Genomic DNA, 20444 nt, shown 5'->3' on the forward strand with positions numbered 1-20444 from the left:
TCATTTTGCTGCCATGATCATCATCATTATCATCATCATCATTTTATTGATTTAGTTTATTTGTTTGTTTGTTCATTGATTGATTTATCGTGTCAGGAGCAAACCAGACAGTTGTATTGCATTTATTATTATTATTATTATTATTATTATTATTATTATCGTTATTTGTTCCCCGCTAGCATCTCCCGAAGGACTCGATGTGGCTTACAAAGGCCAAGGCCACAATAAAACAGTAACATAGCAAATACACAACTTAAAGCAAATCAAAAACAATGAAAGCAATGTATTGTCGAAGGCTTTCATGGCTGGAATCACTAGGTTCTTGTGGGTTTTTTCGGGCTGTAGAGCCATGTTCTAGAGGCATTCTCTCCTGACGTTTCGCCTGCATCTATGGCAAGCATCCTCAGAGGTAGTGAGGTCTGTTGGAACTAGGAAGAAGGGTTTATATATCTGTGGAAAGACCAGGGTGGGACAAAGGACTCTTCCCTGCTGGAGCTAGGTGTGAATGTTTCAACTGACCACCTTCATTAGCATTTGAAGGCCTGCCTGAGCTTGGGAAAATCTGTTGCTGGGAGGTGTTAATCTGTGCCTGGTTGTTTCCTCTCTGTTGTTTAGCTGTTATAATTTTAGAGTTTTTTTTAATACTGGTATCCAGATTTTGTTCATTTTCATGGTCTCTTCCTTTCTGTTGAAATTGTCCACATGCTTCTTGTGGATTTCAATGGCTTCTCTGTGTAGCCTGACATGGTGGTTGTTGGTGTGGTCCAGCATTTCTGTGTTCTCCAATAATATGCTGATGAACCAGCCTGGACACAGCATATTGTTTGAGAACACAGAAATGCTGGACTACACCAACAACCACCATGTCAGACTACACAGAGAAGCCATTGAAATCCACAAGCATGTGTACAATTTCAACAGAAAGGAAGAGACCATGAAAATGAACAAAATCTGGCTACCAGTATTAAAAAACTCTAAAATTCTAACAGCTAAACAACAGAGAGGAAAAAACCAGGCACAGATTAACACCTCCCAGCAACAGATTTTCCCAAGCTCAGGCAGGCCTTCAAATGCTAATGAAGGTGGTCAGTTGAAACATTCACACCTAGCTCCAGCAGGCAAGAGTCCTTTGTCCCACCCTGGTCATTCCACAGATATATAAACCCTTCTTCCTAGTTCCACCAGACCTCACTACCTCTGAGGATGCTTGCTATAGATGCAGGCGAAACGTCAGGAGAAATGCCTCTAGAACATGGCTCTACAGCCCGAAAAAACCCACAAGAACCTAATTGAAGCAATACCAGAACAACAAAAACAGTACACCAGAACACCATAAAACTAGGGCCGTGCCAAATGTAGTATAGGTACAGATTAAAAAGTGCTGGGTGTGACAGGTGGCAAGTCGGATTTTAGGGTAAGTGCAGTGTGCAGTGCGACAGCTCCCCGGGCGGCCAGAAAAAGTTAAATAGCCTCTGTCTACGTCTGTATATGTTGTAGGTCAAAATTGGCATGGAATGTTTGCCATTTACGTGTACATGGTAATCCACCCTGAGTCCCCTGCTACGGGGTGAGGAGAAGGGCAGAATAGAAATGCTGTAAATAAATAAGTATATACACATATATACACACACAAAACACATATACACAGACTGGGACACAGCAGCGTGTGGCAGGGGACGGCTAGTAACATAATAAAAATTCATATAAAAACCATTACAACTATAATCATCCATGTCTTCCAGCTCAACTCCTTATCCATTTGCATCGTCCAGGCTGTTCCGTGTTTGTTATTTCATTGAACTGTGTTTATCTGTCACGCCCCATTTCCAAAAGCTTGCTCAAAGAGCCAGGTTTTTACTCTTTTCCCAAAGGCCAGGAGGGAGGGGGCCAATCTAATATCCCTGGGGAGGGCATTCCACAGCCGAGGGGCCACCACTGAGAAGGTCTTGTCTCTTGTCTCCACCAAGCATGCTTGCAAGGAAGGCAGGACCAAGAGCAGGGCCTCCCCAGATGATCTTGAGTTCCTAGATGGTACATAAGGAGAGATACATTCAGACAGGGTCGTACCCAGAAGGTGTTGCTGGGGGGCTCCTGCTTGTCCTGTGGGGTCCCGCAGGGATCAGTATTGTCCCCCATGTTGTCTACATGAAGCCGCTGGGTGAGATTATCAGGAATTTTGGAGTCCGATGCTATCTGTACGCAGATGATGTCCAACTCGATCACTCATTCCCACCAGATGCTAAGGAGGCTGTCCAAGTCCTGAACCAGTGCTTGGCCGCTGTGACAGTCTGAATGACGACGAGCAAAGTTGAATCCAGACAAGACAGAGGTCCTCCTGGTCAGTCGCAAGGCTCTAGGGTCACAGCCTGTGCTGGATGGGGTTACACTCCCCTTGAAGGCACAGGTTCGCAGCTTGGGGGTCCTTCTGGAGCCTGGAATCCCAGGTTGCAGCGGTGGCTAGGGGAGCTTTCGCACAGTTACATTTGTGCGCCAGCTGCGCCCATACCTTGGGAAGTCAGACTTGGCCATGGTGGTCCACGCTCTTGTTACATCCAGGATAGACTACTGCAATGCACTCTACGTGGGGTTGCCTTTGAAGACTGCTCGGAAGCTTCAAATAGTCCAGTGAGAGGCAGCCAGGTTAATAACTGGGTGTGTGTGTGTGTAGTGGATTCTCTACCAGTTAGGCTGAGAGAGGCCTTGGAAAATAGTAGGCCCAAGGACTTTGGCAGCCATCTTAGGAAAAGGTGCCGGGGGAATCCATTTTGTCATTCATTTCCTAGAGGGGACATGTTTAGGAAGAGCAGCTTTCTGGAGGGAAATGAGAGAGGAATGTGATCGGCTAAGTTAGAGTGGACGGAGCCTAACTTGGCAAGAGGAAATAATTGTCTTTACAGAGAGGTTTTTAAACTCCTGTCAGGAGATGGAACTTGGGTGTTGAAGGGAGAGGGTGTTTGTAGTTTGGAGTGGTGTAGTGGGTTAGGAGACAGGCCTGAGATTGGCCAGAGTTGCTAGCAGGGCCACAGCTGTTAGGAAGATAGCTGGGAATCAGAGAGATAGATCCAGGTTAGGACTATCTGTTCTGGTGAAGAATTACTGTCAGAGAAACTATCCTGTCAGGATTCTTGTTTTGGAGGGAGAAAGAAGAGTTTCTTGAGTAACTAAGTCAAAACTGTTTATGTAACCACACGCCTTCTAGACAATTGTCTGTAACAGCCAAGCTTAGTACCTGCATTGTTCCTGTTCTTGTAAATAAACTTTAGTGTTTATTGTTCATCACATCTGACTCAAGTGTGCCTCTGTGCTTAAAGGTTTTAAAAGCAGATTCCTGCAGTATTCAAGAACTTCATGGTCGCAGCATATGTTTTAAAGAACTAATTTTAAAGGGTACCTCAGAAACTCAAGCCTGAGGACGAATACTATCACACTCTCTCATATGCTACCTCAAGTAAGCCAAGGGCTTTCCAGCACTTCTAGGTTGGTGTGTGCCAGTGCGCTTTCAAAAAGGGGTTTTTCGACCAGGAAGAAAGTGCCAGCTTTCTATCACAGCCTTTTGGATTTTGGGGCTTGTAAACCCAGAAGCCTCATTCCAGTACAAGTGGTGTTCAGTTTTGGGATTTTTATTATCAGATAAATCTCCGTCTTCTTTACAAGCGGCATACAGGGAGCATACAACTCCCATGTTGGGCCAGCTCCATTGGCCTCCAGTTTGCTTCCAGGCACAATTCAAAGTGCTGGCTTTGGCCTATAAAGCCCTAAACAGCCCTGGCCTGATTTACCTGTCTGAACGCATCTCTCCCTATAAACCATCACAGAGATTAAGATACTCTGGAGAGGCCCTGCTTTCCGTCCTGCCATTGTCACAGGTGCAATTAGTGGGAACGAGAGACAGGACCTTCTCAGTGATGACTCCCCGGCTATGGAACTCCCTTCTTGGTGAGATCAGAGTGCCCCCCTCCCTCCTGTCCTTCAGAAGGATGGTAAAAACTTGGCTGTGGGACCAACTTTCGGGACAGGACAATAAAGCAGCAATAGGAAATATTACCAGGCTAGTTAGATTTGACGCGGATGACTAGGACGATTTTAAATAGTGTATTTTAATATTGAGATAAATGTGTTTAATGTTTACATATGTGTATATGAATTTGTGTCCTGGCATTGAATGTTTGCCATATATATGCTGCGCTCCGCCCTGAGTCCCCTTCGGGGTGAGAAGGGCGGAATATAAATGTTTTAAATAAATAAATACATTTAAATAAATAAAGTATTTCTCACTGGGAAATGAGCGCCTCTGAGGTGGACCAAGATGTCTCCCCTCTTCCCCTGGGTGTCCTGCAACACCAGGTTATTGTTCTTTGTGTGCAATGAGAGATTTCACTGTTCGCCTCCTTATTTTCCTCTTGTTTGTTTGGCAGGTAGTCTCCAAACAAGTCTTGTGAAGAACACCTTGTGAGAGCTTTGCCCTAGGAATGCCCTAAGTCTACAATGACTTGAAGGTACACAGCACTGACAAGAACAAGAAATAAGCAGGAGAAATATATACTTCAAGCTGTAAACCTGTGTAATTAAGGGAGAAAGAGAAGATTGTGCTCCAAAAAGGAGGACTTCAAGAAAAGACCAGAAGGTTACATCAGTATAAAAGCCTCAAAGAGAAAATTCTGTGCTGTCCAGGAGTTCATATCTGTGAATTTCTGATATAATATTTTACTCATAAATTGAAAAGAATGGCAGATCTTCTACATCCTTATTGCGCATCACACACCGGGATGGAGATACACAAGTGTATGGACTGTGGGAAACGTTTCCTTGAGAGAAGTTCTCTTACTAAACATCAACGAACTCACACAGGAGAGAAGCCATATAAATGCATGGAATGTGGAAAGAGCTTCAGTCAGAGTCACAATCTGTATACTCATCAGAGGATCCACACTGGGGAGAAGCCATATCCATGCATGGAGTGTGGCAAGAGCTTCAGCCAGAGTAGACATCTGTACATTCATCAGAGGACCCACACTGGGGAGAAGCCATATCAATGCATAGAATGTGAAGAAAGCTTCAGTCAGATCGGAAATCTGTGTACACACCAAAGGACCCACACAGGAGAGAAGCCACATAAATGCATGGAATGTGGAAAGAGCTTCAGTCACAGCGGGGACCTGCGTTCCCATCAAAGGACTCACACAGGGGAGAAGCCATATCAGTGCTTGGAATGTAGTAAGAGCTTCAGTCAGGTTGGACATCTGCGTTCCCATCAAAGGACCCACACTGGGGAGAAGCCATATCTATGCGTGGAATGTGGAAAGAGCTTCAGTCAGAGTGGACATCTTCATTCCCATCAAAAGACCCACACAGGGGAGAAGCCACATAAATGTGTGGAATGTGGAAAGAGTTTCAGTCACAGTGGAGATCTGCATTCCCATCAAAGGACTCACTCAGGAGAGAAGCCACATAAATGCGTGGAATGTGGAAAGAGCTTCAGTCTAAGTGGAAATCTGCGTTCCCACCAAATGATCCACACAGGGGAGAAGCCATATCAATGCGTGGAATGTGGAAAGAGCTTCAGAAAAAGTTCAGCATGCGTTAGACATCAAAAAACTCACACACATCTAAAGGAAGAGACCTTCCTTTAAGTTTCTATCTCTCTTAAAAGAACCTTTAAGTGTCCATCCCTCTATAGGTGGACAATGAATGAGAAGGAAAGAAAAAGGCTACCACCTTGCACTTTGTCTTTCATGGACAGCAACTTGTGTGACCTTGGCTGACTGCTGCTGAGGGCAGGTCTCTTCTCAGTATTGCAACATGTTTGGAAGGGGTTAGCCTGACCTCAAAGCATCAAAGTCTTCGGAGATTATCTGTGAAGGCTTGCTGAATTGAGTTGAGACCTTATGATAAAAGGGTTCTGGAGAAGAATGGCTCTTTGGTAGGAGATATCGTCATACATTTGTACTCTTGTCCCAAACTAGTTATGCGAAAAAAATAAGGTGGCTAGAGATACTATAGTGCACTTTGTGAAGAAAAGAGTGAGGGATGAAGTCCTCAAACAAAGCATTTTAAGGCCAACAACATTTGTACTCTTGTCCCAGATCTTGACTCTGTTGCCCATCCGTTACAATTCTGGACTCCTTGTTCCTGTCATTCTGGTCTGGACTCTGTTGTATCCTGAATCATTGACTCTAAATTCTGGACTGACTTCCCGGCTTAATTTATGGACTTGGACTTCAGTTTGTATTCTCACTTGTTGTTCATTCGTTCAGTTGTTTCCGACTCTTCGTGACCTCATGGGCCATCCCATGCCAGAGCGCCCTGTCGGCTGTCACCTCCCCCAGCTCCTTCAAGGTCAAGCCAGTCACTTCAAGGATGCCATCCACCCGCCTTGCCCTTGGTTGGGCCCTCTTCCTTTTTCCTTCCACTTTCCCCAGCATCATTGTCTTCTCCAAGCTTTCCTGTCTTCTCATGATGTGGCCAAAGTACTTCATCTTGGCCTCTACTATCCTTCCCTCCAATGAGCAGTCAGGCTTTATTTCTTGAAGTATGGACTGATTGGATCTTCTGGCGGTCCAAGGCACTCTCAGAACTTTCTTCAAACACCACAGTTCAAAAGCATCTATCGTCCTTCGCTCAGCCTTCCCTAAGGTCCACCTCTCACATCCGTAGGTGACTATGGGGAATCCTATTGCTTTTACTATGCGGATCTTTGTTGCCAGTGTGATGTCTCTACTCTTCACTCTTTGATCGAGATTGGTCCTTGCTCTTCTCCCAAGAAGTAAGCGTCTCCTGATTTCCTGGCCACAGTCTGCATCTGCAGTCATCTTTGCGCCTAGAAATACAAAGTCTGTCATGGCCTCCACCTTTTCTCCCTCTATTTCCCAGTTGTCGATCATTCTTGTTGCCATAATCTTGGTTTTTTTTATGTTTAGCTGCAACTCAGCTTTTGCGCTTTCTTCTTTCACCTTGATTAGAAGGCTCCTCAGCTCCTCCTCGCTTTCGGCCATCAAAGTGGTGTCATCTGCATATCTAAGGTTGTTAGATATGCTGGAAGAAACATTAAGGTTGTTAATGTTTCTTCCAGCAATTTTCACCCCAGCCTTGCATTGCATGATGTGTTGAATACAAGTTGAATAGGTTGGGGGAGAGTAGACAACCCTGCTGTACGCCTTTCCCAATCTTGAACCAGTCTGTTGTTCCATGGTCAGTTCTTCCTGTTGCTCCTTGGTCCTTGTACAGATTCCTCAGGAGAGAGGGAAGGTGGCGGGATGCCCATCCCACCAAGGACTTGCCACAATTTATTATGACCCACACAGTCAAAGGCTTTAGAAAAGTCAATGAAACAGAAATAGATGTTTTTCTGAAACTCCCTGCCTTCCTCCATTATCCAACATCCGGATATTGGCCATTTGGTCTCTCGTTCCTCTGCCTTTCTGAACCCAGCTTGTCCATCTGGCCACTCTCTCTCCATGTCTTGCTGGAGTCTTCCTTGCAGGATCTTGAGCATTCCCTTCCTGGCATGAGAAATAAGGGCCACTGTACGGAACTCAGAGCAGTCTTTAGCATTTCCCTTTTTTGGTGTGGGAATAGAAGTTGATTTTTTCCCCAGTCTGATGGCCATTCTTGTGTCTTTCATATTTGCTGGCACATGGCATGCATCACCTTGTTAGCATCCTCTTTCAAGATTTTAAACAGTTCAGCTGGAATCCCGTCGTCTCCTGCTGCCTTGTTGTTAGCAATGCTTCCTAAGGCCCATTCCACTTCACTCCTCAGGATGTCTGGCTCTAATTCACTCACCACACCGTCAAAACTATCCTTCATAGAATCAAAGAATCCTAGAGTAGGAAGAGACCTCCTGGGGCATCATCCAGTCCAACCCCATTCTGCCAAGAAGCAGGAATATTGCATTCAAAGCACCCCTGACAGATGGCCATCCAGCCTCTGTTTAAAAGCTTCCAAAGAAGGAGCCCCCACCACACTCCAGGGCAGAGTGTGTGGTGGATATATCTTCTGTATAGTCTCACCACCTTCTCTTGATCTCTTCAGCTTCTGTTAAGTCCCTGCCATCTTTGTTTTTTAGGCCCATTCAACCTCACTCCTCAGGATGTCTGGTTCTAATTCACTCACCACACTGTCAAAACTCTCCTTGATATTATTATCCTTCCTCTACAGATCTTCTGTATGGTCTCGCCACCTTCTCTTGATCTCTTCAGCTTCTGTTAGGTCCCTGCCATCTTTGTTTCTTATCATGCCAATTTTTGCCTGAAATTTACCTCCAGTGTTTCCTTGGATTACTTTGTGTTTACTAAACCTCAGCCTTGATACTGGGAGAGCCCTAGAACATGAGACCGTCACTTTTGCTTTGTGTAGATTTATCCGTACTTAGAGTGAACGCCCTGTAGTAATTGAGACTGTTTAATCACTCCCTTTGGCAAAAGGAACCATTAGGATACACAGCATCTCTCCCTAACAGCAGAACATGGAAGACAAAGAATCCTGGAAATGCCTGATGAAGACCAATGACTCTGTTGAGATGCACAAATTAAGTTGTTCAAGGGAACTACAAGCAAGACTGGGACTTAACGAGGGCACTTGCTTATTGTTTATGGGGCCACGGTGGCACAATGGGTTAAACCGTTGAGCTCCTGAACTTGCTGACCTGAAGGTTGGCAGTTCGAATCCATGGGATGGGGTGAGCTCCTGCTGTTAGGCCCAGCTCATGCCAATCTAGCAGTTTGAAATCATGTAAATATGAGTAGATCAATAGGTACTGCCTTGGCGGGAAGGTAAACAGCGCTCCATGCAGTTATGCTGGCCACATTACCTTGGAGGCATCTACGGACAACGCAGGTTCCTTGGCTTGGAAGTGGAGATGAGCGCCATCCCCAGAGCCGGAGATGAAAGGGGAAGCCTTTGCCTTGGTCTGTGTATTTGTGTTTCATGCTTCAAGGAATGTTTGCCTGTGTCTGTATATATGCTGGAATCCGCCCTGAGTTCCCTCAGGGAGATAGGGCGGAATACAAATAAAGTGTTGTTGTTGTTGTTGTTGTTGTTGTTGTTGTGGGTTTTAGGAATTAGTTTAATATTATTAAAAATGGAAGGGTAAATATAGAAAAGCATTTAAAGTGAGTAAATAGAGACAAAATCAGCACACAGTGAGAGTTTTGTAGTTTTGTATTTCTGTCTCTTAGTTTTCATAGAATCATAGAATCAAAGAGTTGGAAGAGACCAACTCCTGGGCCATCATCCAGTCCAACCCCATTCTGCCAAGAAGCAGGAATATTGCATTCAAATCACCCCTGACAGATGGCCATCCAGCCTCTGCTTAAAAGCTTCCAAAGAAGGAGCCTCCACCACACTCCCTCCAGGGCAGAGAGTTCCACTGCTGAACGGCTCTCACAGTCAGGAAGTTCTTCCTCATGTTCAGATGGAATCTCCTCTCTTGTAGTTTGAAGCCATTGTTCCATTGCGTCCTAGTCTCCAGGGAAGCAGAGAACAAGCTCGCTCCCTCCTCCTTGTGGCTTCCTCTCAAATATTTATACATGGCTATCATCATATCTCCTCTCAGCCTTCTCTTCTTCAGGCTAAACATGCCCAGCTCCTTAAGCTGCTCCTCATAGGGCTTGTTCTCCAGACCTTTTATCATTTTAGTCGCTCTCCTCTGGAGAGCAACTTTGTTCTTATTGTGAGGGTGTGTGTCCTTCTGCCTTTTATGTTTGAACTTTCTATGTTCGAATATTGTGATTTTATATTGTCTGATGCGTTTATTTATACTGCTTTTATTTTATTTTATTTCTTTGTATTTTATTGCTGTTTTCTTACATGTATATTTGCATTGTTGTATTACTGGGCTCGGCCTCATGTAAGCCGCCTCCAGTCCCCTTGGGGAGATGGTGGCGGGTTATAAATTAAGTATTATTATTATTATTATTATTATTATTATTATTCATTAAGTAGTAATTTTTTAAAAAATGTACCAAAATTGTAATTTGTGTAAAAATAAATAAATATCATAATTGTAATTTGTGTAAACATGGTTTTCATAGAATCATAGAATCCAAGAGTTGGAAGAGACCTCCTGGGCCATCCAGTCCAACCCCATTCTGCCAAGAAGCAGGAATATTGCATTCAAATCACCCCTGACAGGTGGCCATCCAGCCTCTGCTTAAAAGCTTCCAAAGAAGGAGCCTCCACCACACTCCGGGGCAGAGAGTTCCACTGCTGAACGGCTCTCACAGTCAGGAAGTTCTTCCTCATGTTCAGATGGAATCTCCTCTCTTGTAGTTTGAAGCCATTGTCCCATTGCGTCCTAGTCTCCAAGGAAGCAGAAAACAAGCTTGCTCCCTCCTCCTCCCTGTGGCTTCCTCTCACATATTGATACATGGCTATCATATCTCCTCTCAGCCTTCTCTTCTTCAGGCTAAACATGCCCAATTCCCTAAGCCGCTCCTCATAGGGCTTGTTCTCCAGACCCTTGATCATTTGAGTCGCCCTCCTCTGGACACATTCCAGCTTGTCAATATCTCTCTTGAATTGTGGTGCCCAGAACTAGACACAATATTCCAGGTGTGGTCTAACCAAAGCAGAATAGAGCATGGGGAGCATTACTTCCTTTTTGTTTTGTTTGAGTGAGTGTCTTCATTGCCTAATACAAAGTCCATCACGTTCCCTCCTGGCTCGACAGGGGCCATTGGTCAGGATCCGCAGATGCTAGCGCAAAGGTCCCCGCCCCCCCCCCCCCCAACCTCTAGTCAGTTGGACTCCTCCAACAGGACCCGGTCCCTGCCTTGTTCCGGCCCCTTTCCCCTTCCTGGTCTCTTGCTTCCCCCTTCTGAGCACTCTCACCACCAGTGTTCTTCTCTCCAACACTGTTTGAGTCTCTGTGGCCGTTGGGTCTCTCTCTCTCCCACTGTCTACCTGCTTGCTTGCTTGCACCCAAATACCTGGGAGTCACCCTAGACCATGCTCTGACCTACAAGAAGCACTGCCTGAACATCAAGCAAAAAGTGGGTGCTAGAAATAATATCATACGAAAGCTGACTGGCACAACCTGGGGATCACAACCAGATACAGTGAAGACATCTGCCCTTGGGCTGTGCTATTCTGCTGCTGAGTACGCATGCCCAGTGTGGAACACATCTCACCACGCTAAACAGTGGATGTGGCTCTTCATGAGACATGCCGCATTATCATGGGGTGCCTGCGCCCTACACCACTGGAGAAATTACACTGTCTAGCCGGTATCGCACCACCTGACATCTGCCGGGAAGTGGCAGCCAATAGTGAAAGGACCAAGGCAGAGACATCTCCAGCTCATCCCCTGTTTGGGTATCTGCCAGCATGTCAACGACTTAAATCTAGAAATAGTTTTCTAAGATCTACAGAGACACTCGCTGGAACACCTCAGCAAGCAAGAGTCCAAAAGTGGCAGGCTCAAACCCAGAACCTCAACCAATGGCTGATACCAAATGAGAGACTCCCCCCTGGGCACACAGAAGACGGAGCGACTTGGAAGGCGCTGAACAGACTGCGCTCTGGCACCACGAGATGCAGAGCCAACCTCAAGAAATGGGGCCACAAAGTGGAATCCTCGACATGCAAGTGTGGAGAGGAGCAAATGACTGACCACCTGCTGCAATGCAACCTGAGCCCTGCCACATGCACAATGGAGGACTTTCTTGTGGCAACACCAGAGGCACTCCAAGGGGACAGAGACTGGTCAAAGGACATTTAATCAGCTACCAAACTCACACATTTTGTATTTTCCCTGTTTGTTTGCTTTGTTCTGTTAGAAATGTAATATATTTGACTGGCTGCCCTGACACAAGAAATAAATAAACTGTCTACCTGACCCCCACTGCCCCTTTCTCTGTTTGCTTGAATAGGGCTGCTGCAAACCTGGGTGCCTGCCATATAATGTTAGCCCGCTTCTTTCTGTCTTCTTCTTCCTCCAGTGTAGATTCCCTTTGACGGAACACCTTGAACACCACGTCAATCAGATGAGAAATAGGCATGCCTTCCCCTTTGCCAACAGCTCCCTCGACTTCCCCCAACAACACTGCATCTGTCAGTCAATGTCACTCACCCAACATCTCCATCAGATTCATGGATCCCCCCCCCCCCCCATGGTGCCTGCTCTTGCTTTCAGAGCTTGACACCTTTGAGTTGGAACCCATCCGTGTAGCTGGAGCAGACCAGCTGGTGACAGCAACCGAGTCATGTGAACATTCGATGCCAGTCCCATCAAGAGAAGGTGTCCATTGGAAGCTCCTGGATCAGGTAAGACTGGATCAGGGCCATGACTGGTTTACACGGTCCCTTCGTAGTCACCCAATTTGTTATGTCATTTCAGCTACCACAAGGATCACAGGTTTGCAATCTGGTGTGTCTAGCTCAGGCATGGGCAAACGAAGACCTGTGAGCCAGATGTGGCCCTCTCCCATCCTCTGGGCCACCATGGCATTATGCTGAAAGGACAGGGAGGAAGGCACATGGTGGCTGGGAGCTGTCCAGGGTGCTCTCAGCCACCACATATTTTCCTCGGGCCCAAGCCAGGAAGGTAGGCAGCGGCTGACAGGGCTCTGCCGGGCTCTCTTTCAGCCACAGCCAGCCTCACCCTTCTCTTGGCAGAAGGACGGGGCAAGGCTTTGTCTTTCTGCTGAGAGGACAGCCCGAGCCAGGAAGGTTTCACTAGGACCACGGTTAAGAGGCTCCATGCCTGGCAAGCATATGCTAAACCAGATAGACCAGGACAGAGAAGCCAGCTCACCAGGTTGAAGACAAGCCACAGTAGTTTGTTCAGTTTGGCCAAAAGGGATGCAAGTGCAGAAAATTGCTTCAAAGGTACAAACATAAACATAGAGAAATGCAAAATATACAATTTTGACAGCTACTCAGACTTCCTGCTCCCTCCCCTGATTGACCAGAAAAGAGGCTGGCTAGGATCCACACCAGGATTGGCTGGGAGGGGGAAATGGTAGACAGGGATTGGTCAGACTAAAGGACCAATCAGCTGTTGATAAACTCTACAAGTTAGCTAGCATTGCCCCCACTCCACTGAATCATCTCGGGCCCTCCGTTCTTCTGGGGAGGTCCTTCTTTTGCCCCTGCCAGTCTCCCAGACTCGTCTGGTGAATACAAGATAGCCTTTTCCACTGTGACTTCCCGACTCTGGAACTCACTTCCTGGAGAGATTAGGAAAGCCCCTACCCTAGAAACCTTTAAAAAGAACCTCAAAACCTGGCTCTTCCGCTGCGCATTTGATGAGTAGATCTACATCCTCATACTAGTGCTTAGCTTCAACGGTTTTTGTTATTGGAGTGCATTCCCCCCAGAGGAAAGTTTTGCTCCACGACCTCCACTAAAACGAGCTCTCCTCCGCAAATAATCTGTCCTTGTTTATCTCGTGTTTATCTCGCCTGAGTTTTTAATCTGTTTTTACCCAGCTTTCTTTTATCCATTACATGTAGCTCGCCCATGTTATTGTGATTGTGTTTATTGTAATTTTATATTGCTATGCTGTCTTTGTTTTATATAATTGCATTATTATTGTTTATTATTTGTTATTTGTTATTATTGTTTATTATTTGCATTTTCGGTTTTGTTTTATTTCATGTCATTGTTGTTTTGGGCTTGGCCTCATGTAAGCCGCACCAAGTTCCCATGTGCGATGGGAAGTTGCTGCTAACTGTGAGAGAAATAAAGTTGAACACTATGAAAGCCACCCATTGCATGGCTACCAGCCTCTTCCCAGTAGACTCAAATCAAGGAAAAGCTTCATGAGAACGACGACTCCTCTTGGCGTCCCCCCACCAACAGCAAGAGCATCCCTCTGGGCAGCTCAACCAGGCCATCCCAATTGGAGGGACCCCCATAAGGGTCTTCTTCCAGGGGCAAACCAAAAATGGGCCACTTGGAAGTCCCTGAACAAGTGGAGTGAGCAGATCAAAAGACAACCTGGCAAAATGGCACAACCTAGAAGAGTCCTCCATCTTGTGTGACTATGGAGCAGAACACACAACTCCACATCTGTATGCTAGTCCACAATGTCCTGCCTCATGTACAGAGGGAGCACTGGGATTGTGGCACAGCTGGCTGAGTGTCAGCTGCATTAAGATCACTCTGACCAAAAGGTCATGAGATTGAAGCCAGCCTGGGTTGGAGTGGGTTTCCAACCAATTGTGTGTAGCCTGTTGTCGACCTTTGCAACCCAAAAAACAGTTGCATCTGTCAAGTAGGAAAATTAGGTACCACCTTAAAGTGTGGGGAGGCTAAATTAACTGATTTACGAGGCCATAAAGAAGACTCCAGCAAAGCATTCCAGCGGGGAAGCATGCGGGGAATGCGGAAGTGCTTCATCAGTGTCGCAGATGGACGAGGAAAGCGACAGCTCCCCTGGCGGCCAGAAAAAGTTAAATAGCCTCTGTGTATGTCTGTATATGTTTGTATGTTAAAATTGGCATTGAATGTTTGCTATATATGTGTACGTTGTAATCCACCCTGAGTCCCCTGCAGGGTGAGGAGAGGGGCGGAATATAAATACTGTAAATAAATAAATAATAAATAAATAAATAATTGTTTAAGGCTACAGGCAATGCAGACTCTGTTGCCTGTTTTTGGTCAAAAGATATTTAGCCGCTTGTGCTTCTTCGATTTTTATCAGTTTTATACTAATTTATGCAATGCTTTTGATACAAAATAATAATAATAATAATAATAATAAGAAGAAGAAGAAGAAGAAGAAGAAGCTGCAAACAAATGGTAAATCTATGTTGATGAGCTTTTGATTAGCTCAAAAGCCTAGTTCTATGTCAAAGATATGCATCTTAGGAAACAAAGGTTGTGCTGTCACACGCTGGGCCTGTGAAAAAGTCTGTAGACAGGACATGTTTTCTGAATGCCCAACGGGACGCTGGGGGTGCCTCAGCTGAGAGGACTTTCAGATTTCCCCACACAAAGTTCTTTTAAAGACTTAGAAAGTTCAACAAAGTTTTATTGTTGCTTAAATCTTCAATAAATCAAACAAATACTTCAAGGCTTTGAATCAACTGGTGGCTTGCTTAAATCTTGTCCACAAGGGACAGACAACTTTCTTCATAAACTGTCAAGGGAAATCCTTCACCCCTCCCTGGGCAATCTGGCTTAAGCTCTGCTGGCGTGGGCCCCTACACCTGGTCCAAATTGTGTTATGGCTGCCGCAAGTGGTCCTTACCAAACAGAGTCCTTTAGTAGATTTCCAAGAGGAAAGAAGGCCTTCAATTCCCAGCGAAGGCTGGCTGTAGAGTTGTGGAACTAAATTCCCCAACAAAGGCTATGCTGTAGTTCTCTGTAAATGCTGTGGGACTGGATCCCCCCAGCAAAGCTGTAAAAGACGAAGCTTTCTACAGGTGGGACTGATTCACATCCTGTACGAAAGGCTTCTCTGTGTGAACTGAACTAGAGGTCCCCCTTTTCCCTCCTTAACCCAGAAAAAAGGGCGGAACTAAAGAATATAATGATAATTGAAGGGTCCTTGGCCCTATGATTGCAAACCAAGGGAAGACACCTTATTGCAAAATGCATGGAACTTTGGAATACATGCAAACACTCCATAGAAAGGAAAAGAAGTTGGAGCTCCTGGTACAGCCGTTGTTGGGGTTCAGCCTGAGTTTGAACTTGAACCTGATTCTCTGTTTGTTCCTCCTGATGCTAATGAAAGTATATTTACTGATGCTAATGGAAATGTACCTCTTGATGCCAATGCTCCTGAAATTAGTGAGGAAGAAACTGCTGTAGGTTTGGAAAATGCCAATGTTCCTGAAATTAGTGAGGAAGGAACTTCTGTAGAGTTGGAAAATGAAAGTACCAGTGTTCCTGAGAATGTTTCAGAGGGAGACCTTGAACTTTCCCTCCCTTCTGCACCTGTTAACTGTAATGACAACAAAAGGGGCCAAATTTGGGAAGACAGAAGTAAATCACTCAGTTTGCGTCGATCCTCCCGAATTCAAGAATTAAAAACATTGGTTTCAAAACAGAAGGGCGGTTCACGGAACCCATTCTTGAGTTTTAATTGCCTTACGCCGGGCTGACTGTCTCAGTTCAGGCATCGTTTCAGAATTGATGAAGACCTTGGCAGTTCTCCCGGTTCCCTGGCCATAGTTTGGAAGATTTCTAGGATATCAAGTACGGTTAGTGGATTGCTAACAGGTTCCAGTATTTCTCAGAGAGGCTTTTGGTTTTGCTTTGTCCATTTAAATTCATGTTTGCTGATTTTGCTGTGGCTTTTGACTTGCATTTTCCCTTTATTTTGTAACCATTTTTCTTCAATAAAAAAGGATTGTTTTTCACAGTCAAGTGTGGTGGATAGTTATCTTAGGGCCTCGTTCCCTGCTCTGGATTGCAACACTCTGTGTGAATTGAACTAGATGTCCCCTTTTCCCCTCCTTAACCCAGAAAAAAGGGGTGGAACTAAAGAGCATAATGATAATTGATGGGTCCTTGACCCTATGATTGCAAACCAAGGAAAGACACCTTATTGCAAAATGCATGGAACTTTGGAATACATGCAAACACTCAATAGAAAGGAAAAGAAGTTGGAGCTCCTGGTACAGCCGTACCAGCACAAAGGTGCAAGACTCAAGGGACCAAAGTGCTGACGTGCTTGGCTGTCAATAAAAGAGTTTAACAAATGCACATTCTCTGAGCTTCTGTTTCTGTGGGCAGCAATCTCTCAGCCTCAGGTGAGACATAGAGTTATATACACATTCTCTAGCGTATCTGGGCTGGCACAGGAAGTCACCTCTCTCTGTACACACAAGAACAATGGACTCCCAGGATTATCTGGCTTGGGAAACAGCCAGAGGGGCTTGCCTAGCCTTCCTGTTCTCAAGGGATTATCCCATCCGGGTTCTGGAGAGGGGATTGTCTCTGGGCTACGTCTTGATACATTTCAAAAAGCAGTGTATACATTTCAATGGATACAGTACACCGAAAGTTACACAGAAAGTTAAGACAAATAGATACAAATGACTGAAGGGTTAGAAACAAATAAAATCTTGGGTGGTGGGGGAGGGGACAAAGGCAGTTGGCTCCTGATCTCCCAATGCTTTGAACTTGTGGAAGCCTGGGAAATATTTTTTAAATAATTATAAAATCATATATTTAGTGTGGAGCCTTGGAGAACTATAAATCTTCCGGGGGGGGGGGGCGCTATCATGAATCAACAACAGTTTTGATGCCAAACACGAATTTGGGAGGCCTTGCCTAGGCAGAGACCGGCCAGACCCAAAAAGAGGATCCGGGACACCTGGCGAGACAGCAACACCAAGAACGATTTCCCCCTTCATTTTCCCAAATAAAGTCTCACCAAGTTGAAGCAAAAGTCACCGAGATTTACGGATGACGGATGACGACTGCAGTTATCTGCCCAGGAGCCGACATGCTGGTTGGGCAGAGAAAAATAATATTTATAGAGCTGTCAGATTCAAAAGTTCCTGTGCCCACCACCCACCCCCGAACCGGCATCATTTGGGGGAAAGACCTTGTCAACAGGGGTCTTGGGGGTCCCCAAGGCTTTTAACATAATTTCCTTAACAGCATTTCCTTAATGTTGTATCAAGAAAGCAGAACATTATGACAGATGGAGCCTTGAGAGCAGAGCAAGGCTGTGGATGATGGGACTTGGCATGGAGGCCTCTCCTTCAGAAGGTTGCCATAAGACAAAGCCAATCGGGTGGGCTTGGCTGGCATCTTCCTTCACGGGGCAGGAGAGGGCTGGTCTGGATGGCCTTTGGGGGACCCTTCCTAATAGTCTGCCATGGGGTCCTCCCTTCCCTGGAGGTCCTGGGATCTGCACCCTTTGGGGGATGCTGGGGTTTGTAGTCCAACCAAAGCTCGATTAGTCAAAGGACCTGGTGCTCTCTCCCATCATTCCAGATGGAGAAGCTCAACTAAGGAAGACATGATGGCTGCTTCCCTGCCTTTGCAAGACCTGAGCAGGGCTGTGGATGATGGGACATGACTCCAAGGTCTCTCCTTCATGGGAGTCTCCATAACTCAAGCCATGTTGTATCAAGAAAGCAGAACATTATGACAGATGGAGCCTTGAGAGCAGAGCAAGGCTGTGGATGATGGACTTGGCTTGGAGGCCTCTCCTTCAGAAGGTTGCCATAAGACAAAGCCAATCGGGTGGGCTTGGCTGGCGGGGCAGGAGAGGGCTGGTCTGGAGGGCCTTTGGGGGGCCCCTTCCTAATAGTCTGCTGTGGGGTCCTCCCTTCCCTGGAGGTCCTGTGTCTGGGGAGGAGGAGAGAAAGAAAGAAGGGGGCTGGGCTGGATGACCTTTGGACTTCCTCCTCCTCCTCCGCGTTGGGGAATGTGTGCTTTGCCCTTCCAGAAACGCAGAGAGAGCGCCAGCCACAGCATTCTTGGCAAGGCCTGGCCACAAGCGCCTGGGAAACAAACAGCTTCTCGCCACAAAAGGAACCGGTCACGGTGTCCCTGATGATGCGCAGGCTGAGGCGCAAGGGCGGAAGGCCAAGAGGCCAAGGAAGGGAAGGAGAACACAAGAGGAGCCCAGAGACAAACAATCCACACATGGCTCCACTTGGGCTGTTAGGAATGGTGGGAGTTGAAGTCCAAAACCCCTGGAGGGAGGGAGGGAGGGAGGGAGGGAGGGAGGGAGGGAGGGAGGGCCCAAGTTGTCCCATGCCTGACCTATGTGGACCACTCACATTGGCCACAGCCTTGAGTTGGACAGTGCCTTCCTGCCTGGCGGAAATGGGGTTGGGCTGGATGGCCTTTGGGGCTCCCTTCCAACTCTGGGCTTCTCTTACTCTATGGAAGAGTGGTTGAGTGGCCTTCTGTCAGGAGGGCTTTGATTATTCAGCTGAATGCTCTCCCCCCCCCCCGGGGGGGGGCATTCCAATTGCAGGAGTCTATGATTCTATCTAAGTTTCTGCCTATCTATCAATCAATCAACCTACCCATCTGTCTATCTGTCTGTCTATCTATCTATCTATCTATCTACCTACCTAGCTATATACTTATTTATCTATTTACCTACCTATCTAGTATCTATCTATCTATCTATCTATCTATCTATCTATCTATCTGTTTACCTACCTACCTATGTATCTGTCTATCTACCTATCTACCTATCTATCTATCTATCTATCTATCTATCTCCCTACCTATCTATGTACTTGTCTACCTACCTACCTATTTGTCTGTCTGTCAATCTACCTACCTACCTATATAGTTATCTATCTATCTATCTATCTATCTATCTATCTATCTAATATCTATCTATCTATTTGTTTACCTACCCACAAACCTACGTATTTGTCTGCCTATCTATCTATCTATCTATCTATCTATCTATCTATCTTTCTATCTACCTTCCTACCTACTTATTTGTCTATTTACCTACCTATCTATGTACTTGTATGTCTATCTGTCTATCTATTTATCTCCCTATCTATGTACTTGTCTACCTACCTATTTGTCTGTCTGTCTATCTACCTATCTATTTGTCTACCTACCTACCTATGTACTTGTATGTCTATTTATCTCCCTACCTATCTACTTTTCTATCTACCTACCTATTTGTCTACCTACCTACCTCTATACTTATTTATCTATTTACCTACCTACCTATTTAGTATCTGTCTATCTGTCTATCTATCTATCTATCTATCTATTTGTTTACCTACCTACAAACCTATGTATTTGTCTGCCTGTCTACCTACCTACCTACCTATTTGTCTACCTACCTATCTATGTACTTGTATATCTATCTGTCTACCTATTTACCTCCCTACCTATCTATGTACTTGTCTACCTACCTACCTACTTGTCCATCAGTCAGTCTATCTATCTATCTATCTACCTATCTATCTATCACTCTACCTATCTGGCTACCTCCCTATCTATGGATTTGTCTTCTTACCTACTTATGTATTTGTCTACCTACATACCTACTTACCTATCTATGTACTTGTCTGTCTACCTACCTACCTACCTACCTATGTACTTGTATGTCTATCTGTCTACCTATTTATCTCCCTACCTACCTATGTACTTGTCTACCTACCTACCTATTTGTCTATCTATTTGTCTATCTATTTATCTATCTATCTATCTATCTATCTATCTATCCACCTACCTACTTATCTATCACTCTACCTATCTGGCTACCTCCTTACCTATGCATTTGTCTTCTTACCTACTTATGTATTTGTCTATCTACATACCTACTTACCTATCTATGTACTTACCTCCCTCCCTACCTACCTATTTGTCTGTCTGTCTAGCTATCTATCACTCTACCTATCTGTGTACCTCCTGAACAAAGTATTTGCCTTCTTACCTATGTATTTGTCTACCTACATACCTACTTACCTACCTATATATTTGTCCACCTACCTACCTATCTATGTCTGTCTGTCTTTCTATCTATGAGGGTTGGGCTGGGTGGCGCCTGC

General features: G+C 45.4%; 2 protein-coding genes across 3 annotated transcripts in view; one reads left to right on the plus strand and one right to left on the minus strand.

Annotated features, from left to right (window-relative positions):
- LOC132766369 (zinc finger protein ZFP2-like) overlaps positions 1 to 10017 on the plus strand; it is a 252056-nt gene extending 242039 nt beyond the window's left edge. For both annotated transcript variants that reach the window (XM_067464966.1, XM_067464967.1), the window contains one exon: positions 4416 to 10017. In XM_067464966.1, the coding sequence (XP_067321067.1) occupies positions 4725 to 5630 (906 nt within the window). In that variant the 5' untranslated portion in view covers positions 4416 to 4724 and the 3' untranslated portion in view covers positions 5631 to 10017. The remainder of the gene's footprint in view (positions 1 to 4415) is intronic.
- LOC132766262 (zinc finger protein 135-like) overlaps positions 1 to 20444 on the minus strand; it is a 457616-nt gene that overhangs the window by 341762 nt on the left and 95410 nt on the right. The window lies entirely within an intron of this gene.

Source organism: Anolis sagrei, chromosome 2 (genome assembly GCF_037176765.1).
Source record: "Anolis sagrei isolate rAnoSag1 chromosome 2, rAnoSag1.mat, whole genome shotgun sequence".
Lineage (NCBI taxonomy): Eukaryota > Metazoa > Chordata > Lepidosauria > Squamata > Dactyloidae > Anolis > Anolis sagrei.